This window comes from Stomoxys calcitrans, chromosome 1 (genome assembly GCF_963082655.1).
Source record: "Stomoxys calcitrans chromosome 1, idStoCalc2.1, whole genome shotgun sequence".
In the NCBI taxonomy this organism is placed as follows: Eukaryota; Metazoa; Arthropoda; class Insecta; order Diptera; family Muscidae; genus Stomoxys; species Stomoxys calcitrans.
The window spans coordinates 231,080,732-231,093,895 of record NC_081552.1 but is presented as its reverse complement, the minus strand read 5'-3'; the positions used below and the strand labels follow the sequence as shown (position 1 = coordinate 231,093,895).

Sequence of the window (13,164 nt, the reverse complement as noted above, 5' to 3'; positions counted from 1 at the left end):
ATTTGAAAGCATTGAAATAGCAGGCCGACGGCTTTGCTTTGATGACCCACTATTAACTTTCTGTACTTCACCCCACGGTTACACGTGGCAATAGAAGTGTTTTTTGATAGGATGAACAGAGACTATCTTATCAGAGTGAGAGAGACAGCCGCAACGGTGTGAATAAACTCCTAGGCTACGCATACAAGATCTCTTAATTTGGTTCTCTTAGAACATGAGCATCGTCAAATCATTGGACACACTGGAACAACTCTCTTCGTTTATCAATTGCACTGCATCTCTTCCCACGACGATCAAATCACTTGGTTTATAGTCCACAACACCCCCCTGTTGTAGGTGGACCACCAATTGATCATAGAAACCAGTATTGAGAATATGGAAGAAGTTTGTCAAGTGCATCAGTCAAGTTATTAAATTGATTTGAAGGGACAGTTGTGTACATGCAGTTATTTCGTGTGGTGATAGGAGTTCAGAAGAATTGAAAAGGAAAAAGTATTGAATGGTTGGAAATAACTTCTTTAAAATTTGATTTTATGAACTGGATACATTTAAGATTAAATTGATAGTGTGTTGTGCGGTTAATTATTTATTTAAAGTGGAAGATTAATTCAACATTACCGGCTTGTGCATAGGAGAGAAACTACAGCTTGGTTTGTGTTTTCTTCATATAAATTGCTGCGTATTTTGTTATGGCTAAATCGATGAATTTCGATTACAGCAATGTGGTATGGCTAAGGCCAGCCGAATGTTAGCTGAATTCGGTTGTATTACATTGTCAGAGGATAGATGGATAAGGAGACATAAAGGGCATATAATAGAAAAATGTCTCAACAATGAAATAAACCTGGACCCCAATGAACGTTTCATCTCGTATGACGAAGTTTAACTACTCCCTTTGTTGAAATTTGTGTATGGAGTAACATACACGACGACCTCAAAGACGACCACATTCACAGGTGAGCGAATGTTGTTTTAAATTTGATATTATACATGAAAAAAAAAATTATTGAGTGAAGTAGAGAAAAGGGACTGCAAGGAGTCTTATTGGTTGATATTTATTTTCTACATACTCATCAATACTAACAAATATTATTCGGCCGTACACCGAAACGCTATCTGGCCGCACCGTGACAAAACCATCAAGCGGTAATCAAATCTGCTCGCTCTGTTAGCAACCCAACTAAGCAGCACATTAGGGTGTGCCGCAGAAATTCATGCGGAATACCGGCAAGAAAATATATCAAATTGCACATTATTTTGTTGATCAGTGCAGATTTTAGTTTTATTAAGCGCCAAAGTTTAGTTGGAATTATTGCAAAAAACAAAGAAGAAAATAAAAGAAAGTTAATGACACATTATTTAAACTCTGGTGGACAGAGTGTATGACCTTAATTTAATCTAATGGAATATTGAAAATTGGCTATCTCTCTTATCAATTTATCTCGGTTGTTAGTTAAATCACATAACAATTGAAGGATTCGAAGTCGACAAGTCACCAGGTCCAAAAAGCTGCTCTGGGCATCTGACGGAGCACCAATCTCTGGAACAGAGCCCTAAAACATCCTGTCATAGGAATTGCTTAACCAAATTTAAGTCTACTTGGACAATTTGAAGAATATATCTGGAATGTTTATATTTGAAATTTATATTTATTTATTTTTTGGAGATATTTGGAGATTTACAACATTATGCTATTTATATGATTAAAATTTGGATAGGAGAGAGGAATTAGGAGTTCTGTTCTTGAATAACTTTCGTTTCCAAATTTGATTGGTATTAATAAATTTTACCAATGCTCAATGGATTTAATATCTGAAACTATGATTACTGAAGCCCTATCGGTTTGAGAAGATCGGTTACGGTGACACATATGTGTTTTGCTGCGTGAATCTTATTTTATTTCACTGCCAATACGAAGTCAGACTGTCTAGCGAAGGTTGACATTTGAAGAGGAAAGGTGTATGTTTGTTGGCCCATTTTGTTCTCATGAAGCGAATGTTGGTTGAAATAAGTAGCAAATTTTCATTTCGTTCTACCGCTGGGGGATTTGAGAAATTAACTAAAAGTTTCAAACCTTCTGGAAGAAATTTGTTTTGTGCGTTGGAAATATAATATTGCCACAATAATTCAAAGGGAAGAAAGAGGAAATGTGGTTTTTCTTTCTGTGCTGGAGATTTATTTGTTATTCATTCAAATTACGTTTGAGTCAATGAAGATTACTTGAGTACTATCTTGAAGATAAAATACTCGAAATTTATATAAAATATAAGCTTATGATACTGAAGTTACATTTTGATAGTTACATTGCTGAGATGAAAGTGATCTAGGGACTCGGTCTGAAAAAACTTGTGAAAGGCCAGTAAGGTGATATCTTCCAAGGCGTGTTTGATTTAAATTTTCTCGTGGTCGCTTGTTTCTTAGGCGATTTTAGTATTCTTGTTCCAAGGGTGTACACATACTGCAGAGTTACATTTGAGATTGTATTGAATTGGCTTGTTACGGTCTAAATTTGTACAGAACAACCACTTTTTTCGACATGAGTTCCAAGAAGTTTATATTTTTCTCCGACCAGGTCGTCACATTCTGTGCTACGTTTGCAAATATTCCGCTCCAGGATCATACTATTTCCGGATTGGAAGTAGAATTGGAGGATTTGGAACGTAGATGGCGACAGTTGGTACAGATTTACGAATCCGAGATGACTTCGGAGAATCCAGTTAATACTGAGGAGGAAAGGGTGTCAACACACTCTAAATTTGGAACGACATGCAAGGCATATAAGGAATGTAAGGCATCGATCTTAGATTTGCTTTTCATCGAGAAGCAAAAGCAGATTAAGACACAGGCGAATGGTAGTGAAATTCGGCAGGATTTACAAACTGTTGATACGGGATACTCCCTGAAAGTTCCTCCGTGTGATACGGAGATTTTTAGTGGGGGTTATGAGAAATGGCCCAGCTTTAGGGACATGTTTACTGCCATATACGGCAGACATCCAAAACTGTCACCAGCTCAGAAGCTATTTCACCTAAGAGCGAAAACTCGGGGGGAAGCAAATCAGATAGTTAAAGGATTTGCTCTTACGGATTTGAACTATGAGTTGGCGTGGAAGGCTCTTAAGGAACGATATGAGAATAAGCGTATCCTCATTAACCACCAACTCAGAAAGATTTTCGATCTTGAAATGGTTTCTACGGAAAAGAGTAAGAGTTTGCGCAACCTTCAGTACACAATCAACAATTGTTTGTCTGTCTTGAAATCATATAACATTTCTGTTATTGCTTGGGATCCAATTTTGGTTTTCTGGGTTTCCTCGAAGTTACCACAAGAAACCTTGTCGGCTTGGGAAGGTTCTATACAGAACCATAAGGATATGACTACTTGGAATCAACTTAACGAGTTCCTTTCCAATCGTCTGGATCTTTTGGAGTCAATCAGCGATATCCGAAGACCAGGAACAAATACCGGGACAACGTCTCAGAAATCTCAGAGTTATATGGTGAAATCTGATGCAACGCCTCGGGCTTGTCGAGTTTGTCAAAAGAACCATGCTCTACGGCAATGTTCGAAATTTATATCCATGTCTCTTACGGAGAAAAGGGAATTTATTGCACAACATAAGATCTGTGAAAATTGCTTGTCTTACGGACATAAAGTGACGGATTGTAGGATCAAGAAATTGTGCCAAGAATGTAACCAGACTCATCATACGTTGTTACACTCACGGCCTGATCGCAATGAGCCTCAAAATCCTTCCTCTTATCATATTGCTACGCAAGAAGAAGAGGAACCGTCTTCATTCCACCCTCCGATGGATGAAGTACAAATGAATTTTTCGGAATCTGGCCACGGAACGATTCTTCCAACAGCATTGATTGATTTGGAGCATTTGGGTAATCGTTTCACGATTCGAGCTTTCCTAGACCAAGGTTCTCAGGAAACGTTTATCGCTAACAGGATCGTTAGTCAACTGGGAATTCCAACAAGTAAATCTTTTACGAAGATATCTGGACTTGGAGGTACAGTACTGGAAACTTCATCTAGGGTTTGCAACCTGAAGTTAAGATCAAGGAGGTCGAGTTTTGTCTTGGAAACGATGGCAATAGTTATTTCTAACTTGAATCATCTCATGCCATCCGCAACACATCAAATAGATGATTGGACAGGTTTGAATCAGCTCGAGTTGGCGGATCCATTTTTCTACAAGACTGCAAAAATCGATATGTTGATTGGCAGTGACATTCTTCCATGTGTGTTGAAAACTGGGGTTCACAGAAACATTTCAGAAAACCTGTTGGCACAGGAATCTGAGTTTGGGTGGTTCATAAGTGGCCCACAAAATTCAAGATGCGTTACTACGTTCGCAGCTTGGGCTAGTCATTGTACTACCTCCCTTAATGATGCAGTGAGGAAGTTTTGGGAGAGTGAAGAAATTCCTGAAGAAATTCAACAATCCGAAGAGGATTTGGAGTGTGAACAAATCTACAAAGACACCACTCAACGTCAGGATAATGGGCGATATATTGTCAGGCTCCCTTTTAAGAAAGAATTTCCCCAGCAAATGTCCTTAGGTTCGTCAAGAAGGACGGCTTTAGGCCAATTTTTTAGAATGGAGAAGACATTAAAGAATTCCCCAGCTCTATCAGAGGAATATAACAGAGTACTCCAAGAGTATTTGGTACTAGATCACATGACCGCGGTTTCAGCTGATGAATTATGTAATGGCAAATCTTATATGTCATTTTACTTACCACATCATGCGGTAGTAAAGCCCGAACGAACTTCTACGAAGCTCCGGGTAGTATTTAATGCGTCGAAAAAGACGACAAGTGGATTCTCTTTAAACGATGTTCTTTACACTGGGCCTACTTTACAGAACGACTTAATGAACGTAATTTTACGATGGCGATTATTTCAATATGTGTTCAACGGCGACATACAAAAAATGTATCGCCAGATATTGGTAGATGAACGTGATCAACAATATCAAAGGTGCATATTTAAGAAGACATTAACGGATCCCGTACAGGATTTTGCGCTAAAAACCGTCACATTTGGGGTAAATTGTGCTCCATACCTTGCTATCAGGACACTATTGCAACTGAGTACCGATGGAAAGAAGACTCATCCAGCTGCTTCCGATATATTGCGACGTGACATTTACGTTGATGATGTTTTGTCTGGTGGACATTCGATAAATGAAGCGAAAGGACACTTGACAGAATTAGTAGATTTGCTGGCTTCTGCTGGATTTCCATTGAAGAAGATTACGGCAAATCACGCCGACATTCTTCAGACTGTCCCAGCAGAAGACCTGTTGGACCAAGATTTCTTGAAGCTGGAAGACTCCAGTGACACGAAAACTCTAGGAATCCGGTGGAATGCGATGATGGATGTTTTTTACTATAATGTCTACGACATTAACAATTTGAAAGAGACCATTACTAAACGAACCATATTGTCAATTGTGGCTAAATTGTTTGACCCTGCAGGTTGGTTAACCCCTATAATTATAACAGCAAAAATGCTGTTACAACAGCTCTGGATTGATGGCACAGACTGGGACGAAAAGGTTAAGCCACACTCGTTAGAGAAATGGTTCGCATTTCTAGGAAACTTTTCGAAAATTCCGGAAATTAGAATACCTCGTTGGATTGGATATAGACCCCAGAAGGTTATTCAAATTCACGGGTTTTGCGACGCGTCCGAGAAAGCGTACTGCGCGTGCTTGTACATTCGTGTTGTGGAGGCTGAGGATAGAATATCATGTCAACTTTTGGTGTCAAAAAGCAAAGTGGCTCCATTGAAAACAATTAGTCTTCCAAGGTTAGAACTTTGTGGGGCAGTATTACTTGCTCGTCTCACAAGGTCCACATGTGAACATCTGAATTTCAAACAGCGGGATATTTATTTATGGTCTGATTCTACGATCACCCTGGCTTGGTTGAGCAAACCACCCTATCAGTGGAAGACTTATGTGGCAAATAGAGTTTCTAGAATTCTCGATCACGTCGGGAATGCCAATTGGTTACACGTGAATAGCGGAGATAATCCCGCCGATTTAGGAACTCGAGGATGTACTACAACGGAACTAAAGGAAAACAAACTTTGGTGGAATGGACCGAAATGGCTTAAAGGCCAAATTTCTGACTGGCCACAACAGCCGATATTGACACAACATTCTTTGGAAAAGAAAACTAATGCCTTTCATACTCTTACAGAGCAAGAAGATATATTAGACAGATTTTCTTCATACCACCGTGCCCTCCGGGTTTTGGCTTATATGTTCAGATTTATTAGAAACTGTCGCCGGCAGATTGGTTATATTTCTCCTAACGGACTAATAACCTCGGAAGAACTGAATTTCGTGAAATACCGCGCTATAATTATTTCACAACGTGCATATTTTCATAGGGAGTACGATTCCTTAATGTTGAATTCCACTATCAACGTAAAAAGTAGGCTTTTGACATTAAATCCCTACTTAGACAAAAATGGACTCTTACGAGTAAATGGAAGGCTGTCGAACTCAGATTTGAGCTTCAACGAGAAACACCCGATCATTCTTCCGGAGAAGTCGAAATTATGCAAGTTATTGGTGGATTTTACTCATCAAATTCTGATGCATGCAGAACATCAAACTATGCTTCGATCCATACGCCAGGAATTTTATGTTATACGCCTTAGAAATGTCATTAGGCAATGTATAAGAACTTGCAAAATCTGTACGATATATAAACATAGGATTCGTAGTCAAATTATGGCAGCTTTGCCGCAGGAAAGATGTATATATTCACCTCCTTTTACGAATACCGGGGTAGATTTTGCTGGGCCGTTTGAAATCAAAACTTCTAAATTGCGAAATGCTAAGTTGGAAAAAGGTTATGCTGTTGTATTTGTATGTCTTTCCACTCGTGCTATACATCTAGAAGCATGTTCATCCCTTAGCTCTGAGGCCTTTTTAGCTACTTTTGATCGTTTTGTTGGTAGGAGAGGATTTCCAGTCAAAGTCTTTTCGGACAACGGCACCAACTTCGTTGGCGCTAATCGAATACTTGCAAATGAATATAAAAACTTTTTAAAATTGGCGGAAAAGGCATTAGTGGAGAAATACAGCATTCATGGTTTCTCATGGCATTTTATTCCCCCCCAGGCCCCCCATATGGGTGGTTTATGGGAAGCTGGGGTAAAAAGTATGAAGGCCCATCTCAGGAAAGTTGCGGGAAATCTGAAGTTTACATATGAGGAATTTTCTACGCTGCTGATACGCATTGAAAGTATTCTGAATTCTAGACCCCTTTCCCCGATAAGCGAAACTCCTTCGGAACTCGTGGCACTGACTCCAGGACACTTCTTGAAGGGTTCCCCTTTAGTCGCAGTTCCTGAGGAGTATTCCGATAATATGTCTCTCATTAGTCGATGGCAACGCCTGAAGGTTTTACAACTTCATTTTGCAAAGCGTTGGAAGAATGAATATATTTCCGAGCTACAAAGGAGATATAAGTGGAAGACCTTACAGAAGGACCTAAAGGAGGATGACTTAGTGGTTATCAAAGATGATAACTTACCTCCAACGGAATGGAGGTTAGGACGAGTGACTAGGGTATTTACTGGGAATGATTCCAAGGTTCGAGTGGCGGATGTCCGTACTCAAAACGGGATCATGACCCGCCCACTAGTCAAACTTTGCATTTTACCGATTAGTCAACAACGACAAATCACACCAACTCAATAACAACTCACACTAAATTCAGTCTCTTGCATCAACAAAATCTTAACTTTTATTACATTCTATAGCTCCCAAAAGTGCAAAGTCTGTCAGGAGAGACATCATTTGCGATTTTGCCAAAAATTTATCAACATGGAAGTTTTAGAGCGTGTACAGACAGCGAAAGAAAAAGGATATTGTTTTAATTGCCTCTGTGACTCTCATACGAGGGAATGGTGTCGATCTCGGAACACCTGTGCAGTTTGTAACCGAAACCATCACACTAAACTTCACGTGGATCGCCAGAAGCCAAAACGGGATTCAAAACCATCCTCTATTCGCCAAAGTTCGCCTTCATCTACATCACGTCGAACGCCTTCCCAGAAATATGATGGGTCGCAAGTCATTCAAAACAAGGAAATTAAGGATTCAAAGATGAAGCGCCGTCTTGGAGGAAGGTCTAAACGGCATGTTTTTATGCCAACTGCATTAGCTCGAGCAATCAGTGTTGGCGGTACAAACAAGACACGAATTCTGTTAAACTCAGGCGCAACCCAGACAGTCATTTTGAAGTCATTTGTCAAAAATCAACAGCTTCAAACCACGAACAAGAATGGAAAAGTATTTTGTACCGTAAACCTTCAATCTTTCCATGACAGCACAGTGAAAATTCAAATCCACGGAGTCGTTAAAACGAAGTTTGATTCTCCACTTCCAGAAAAAGTTTCCGACAAAATTCTTGAGAATACTTACTCCCAACTTCCAGATTTAGCTGACCCTCATTTTTATCACCCTGTTAACATTGACATAATGATTGCTAATGATGAGATGTCCAAGGTACTAAAAGCTGGTTTAATCCAGACAGCGAGTCACATGCCAATAGCTCAGAGCACAGTATTCGGATGGGTCATTTCAGGAGCTCGTTTTTATTGATGTTGCGATATTGCAAGAGGCCCCGGCATGTTAAACCGAGTTTTAACAGCGTTAAATGAATTTATTGATTTATTGAATTATAACATGAATAGATGCATAATATACTATTATAAGCTTCCCATTAAATTTTTAAATATGAATTAATATAGAAATCCCGCATTTTATAAGAATAGCTGGGAACTCTTTATCCATTCAATGAAAGGAGCTTTCGCTCAAACGGATAAAGAGTTCCCAGGCTTGAGTAAAAATAAGAATAAATTGCTGAATTTAAGAAAAAGGGCTTCAGTCTTTACGGCTGCAACTTCACTTTTGAAACAGAGACTGAAGCGGTAAGAGGAGAAAGCTGTCAATAAAACCACCATAACCTGAAGCAAAACACTTTGCCTTTTTTTTCTTATATTTTCATGTTGGGGTTTTACTTACAATCTGTGAGTACAACAACGATTTACATACAGTCCACTTACAGGAATCTCACAGGATTGTACACTCGATATATTAATTTTTGATGGCTGTAGCGTGATTACGTGACAGACTCATAGAATAGAGAGATGGACGGACAGTCGTTAGATTAAGCCCCTTGACATACATCTGCAATATCGCAGAGATCGGTTCGGATTTGGATATAGCTGCCATATAGACCGATATCTCGTTTTTAGGTTTTGGGGCCATAAAAGGCTCATTTATTGTCCGATGTCGCTGAAATTTTAGACAGTGAGTTTAGTTAGGCTCTTCGACGTCCTTCTTCAATTAGGCCCAGATCGCTCAGATTTGAATATAGCTGCCATATAGGCCGATCTCTCGATTTAAGGTTTTGGTATTAAAACCCCTAATCGGCGGGTCGGTCTATATGACAGCTAAAGCCTAATATAATCCGTTTTGATCTGTTCATAAAAGCGGACCTGTGCAAAGTTTTTACTCGATATATTAATTTTTGATGGCTGTAGCGTGATTACGTGACAGACTCATAGAATAGAGAGATGGATGGACAGTCGGTCGAATGGATAGTCAGACAGATACGCGGACATTGTTGAATCGTCTGAGAATTTTATGACTCAGATATTTATTTAACTTTGTGGGCTCGGAAGTGGATATTTCGATGTGTTGCTAACGGAATGACTAAATGAATATAACCCCTATGCTATGGTGGTGGGCACAATATACATGTTAATGAGAAGCGAAAAGAAATTTTACTTCCAACTAAATTGAGACATGGGTAAGGGGATTTAAGTGAATAACTAACTACTTATGTAGCCTGTAACAAAGCATATTTTTAGGGGACAAAATTATTAGTCAAGTTGAAGTATTGAAAAAGAAACAAAAGACTTAAGACACGAACCCAATTATTTAGTTATGATATTTGCCACAAGGCCACATAAAGGCAGCACAGGTCCTAGCAATAGCAATACAATTTTTTGAAATAGGTACAATTCTTTTAAATAGGTAAGGAAGCCACCCTCCTCAATGGCAAAACAGTTCAGCCAAGAGGATTTTTAATTTCCACCACCATAGGGTGGGGGTATTTTAATTTAAATTTTTCTTTTTCAATTTTTATTGAATATATGTACATGGAACAAGTCAGTTGGCAACTTAGTTTGGGCAGGTTTAAGTCAAATTGTAATTAAAAGCTAACGATAGCAGTTATTTTCTGCCGATATTCTCAAAGCCCTAAAACTATGCCACATTGAACAAAAAAATAGAAAGACGTTTAAAATTCCGGAAAATATTCGAGACCAAATATAATACACGAGTATTTTAGAATAGTATGTTTAAAACAAAAACGAAATGCAGTTTTATTATTAGTCAAATAAAGTGTCAAACCATTTAAGCTATATTTTAATCCATACAAGTGTGATAAGAATCTTCGACCTAAATCTTAGGACCTAAATATGGTTCAGAAAGGACTATATACAGATATAGCTGCCCTATAGACCGATCTCCCGATTAATCGTATCGGTTTCGCTGAAAATTTAAACAGTGGGTAGTTTTAGGTCTCCCGTCATCCGTCTCAAATATGGTTCGGATCGGACTATATTTAGATATAGCTGCCATACAGACCGATCTCCCGATATAGGGTCTGAAGCCCATAAAAGCTTTATTTTTAATCCCAATTCCCAGTAAGTAGTTTTAGGCCACCCGCCATCTGATCCAAATATGGTAAATCTCGGACTGTTTTTAGATATAGCTGTCATATAGACCGATCTGAAGCTCATAAAAGCTTTATTTATTACTTTATTATTTTGAACCGATTTTGTTGAAATTTTCTCTGATGGTGCATATTGATCCCGTGGTGAAAATAGGGTACTACATTTTTTGATATCTGAAGGGGGAGCGGACCCTCCCCCTTACCCTAATTTTCAGATACGCCAGATCTCGAAGATGGGTGGTGGATTTAAGCGAAATTTTGTGTGCTCTCATATAGTACCCTAAAAATAAAATTTTGATATCCAAATTTCGGATGGGGTACCTAGGGGGGCTGCCCCACCCCAAAACCTACCAAACATATATTTATACCAATCACGACAATATGGGACTCAAATGAAAGGTATTTAGGATAAGAAAACGTATCTGATATCCAATGGTCGGACCAAGTGTTAGGGGGACCACCCCAACCCCCAAAACACCCCTATATCGGACATATTTACCAACCATGGCAATATGGGACTCAAATGAGATGTATTTGCGAGAAGAATACGAATCTAATATCCAAATGTGGGACCAAGTTTCTGGGGGTCCAACCATTCCCCAAAACACCCCCCCAAACAGGACTCATTTACTGACCATGGCAATATGGGGCTTACATAAAAGGTCTTTGAGTGTAGTATACGAATCTGATATCCAGATGTGGGACCAAGTGTTTGGGAGGCCGCGAAAAGAGATGTTCCCCGAGAACATCTCCCAAAGGGGACAAATTTACGACCATAGCAATATGGGGCTCAAATAAAAGGTCTTTGGGAGTAAAGCACGAATCTGATAGCAATATTCGAGAAAAGTATCTATGGGGCCACCCGGGAGGGGGGCGGACGCTCCCCCTTACCGCAAAATTACTACCCAAAAATAAAAGTGGACCGATCGAGACAATATGGGATTCAAATGAAAGGTATTTAAGAGTAGAGTACGAATTTCATAATAAAAATTGGATCCAAGTACCTGGGGGGCTTCCCCAGCCCCAAAACCCCTTAAAATATGTTTACTTGACGATCATGACAATATGGGACTCACAGGAAAGATATTCGGGTGTAGATTAAGAATACGTTCAGGAATTAGGAAGTGTAAGGGGTCACGCCACCCCCTCAAAAACGCCTTTAGAACGCCATTATGACTATACGAAACTTGGCTGAACCGATTTTTTTAAAAATTATTATAGATTGTATACGATTGTCTGGAAGGAAACATAGGCTATATAATTTTTAGATATCGGTTGGAGGCGGACCCTCCGCCGTTACCCCAAAAACCCCACCTAAAATCAAAAGTGGACCGATAAGGGCCATATTGGTATCAAATGAAAAGTATGCGGGAGTAGATAACGAATATGGTATACAAATTCATGTCGAAGTATAGGGGGTCACCCCACCCCCACAAAAACGCTCCAAATAGGCACATTAGCCAATCACGGATATATGTGACTCGATTTGTTTGTTCCGCATAGACTGAAAAACGGCAGAACCGATTGTCTCGAAATTTACGCATATTGTGTGGGTTGGTCTGGATGGAAACATAGGCTATGTAATTTTTCAGTATCAGAAGGGGGACAGACCCTCCCCCTTATGCCAAAAACACAACCCAAAATTTTAAGTGGACCGATCGAGACAATATTGGTATCAAATGAAAGGTATTGGAGAGTAGTATGCGAATATGGCATACAAAATTAGATCGAAGAATAGGGGGTCACGCCACCTCCCAAAAACGCCATTATGACTATATGATACTTGGCTGAACCGATTTTCTTAAAATGTTCATAGATTCTGTACGTTTGTCTGGAAGGAAACATAGGTTATATAATTTTTAGATATCGGGTGGAGGCGGACCCTCCCCCTTACCCCAAAAACGCCACCGATATCAGAAAGTCGTCCGATGGGCACAAAAAGGGTATCAAATGAAAGGTATTGGAGACCAAAAACGAATATCGCATTAACATATGGCTTCAAGTACCCAGCGGGCCTTCGAAGTTCTTGTCAATATGAGACTCAAATGAAAAGTAGTAGGCAGTAGATAACAAATATGGCATAAAACATTAGGTCCAAGTAATGGGAGGTCTCCCACCCCCCGAATAACCCCAAATGGGCATATTATCCGACCATGGCTATATGGGACTCAAATGAAATGTAGTAGGGAGTAGATTACGAATATGGTGGCGCTTTTCCCTCTAAAGATACATAAAATTGGTTATTTGACCCATCATGACAATATGGAAGTCAAATGAAAGGTATTTGAGAGACCCAACAGGGTCCAAGTACCCACTGGGCCTCCCCAACCCAAAAATTCCTCTAAGCAGATATATTCGACGTTCTTGTCCATATCGGTCT

At 39.4% G+C, this 13,164-nt stretch overlaps 2 protein-coding genes across 2 annotated transcripts; both read left to right on the top strand.

The window, feature by feature from the left end:
• Positions 1-353: 353 nt before the first annotated feature.
• On the top strand, positions 354-8,989 carry LOC131994198 (uncharacterized). The gene is made up of 2 exons (XM_059360716.1): positions 354-956; positions 7,798-8,989. Exon 2 carries the CDS (start codon positions 7,862-7,864, stop codon positions 8,639-8,641), a length of 780 nt encoding a protein of 259 aa, XP_059216699.1. The 5' UTR covers positions 354-956; positions 7,798-7,861; the 3' UTR covers positions 8,642-8,989.
• Positions 2,537-7,735, top strand: LOC131997647 (uncharacterized). Its single transcript, XM_059368830.1, has one exon. It carries the CDS (start codon positions 2,537-2,539, stop codon positions 7,733-7,735), a length of 5,199 nt encoding a protein of 1,732 aa, XP_059224813.1.
• Positions 8,990-13,164: the final 4,175 nt, after the last annotated feature.

Bases quoted from the DNA above. Each gene is read 5' to 3' on its own strand.
- LOC131997647 (XM_059368830.1), top strand. From the start codon at position 2,537: ATGAGTTCCAAGAAGTTTATATTTTTCTCCGACCAGGTCGTCACATTC.
- LOC131994198 (XM_059360716.1), top strand. From the start codon at position 7,862: ATGGAAGTTTTAGAGCGTGTACAGACAGCGAAAGAAAAAGGATATTGT.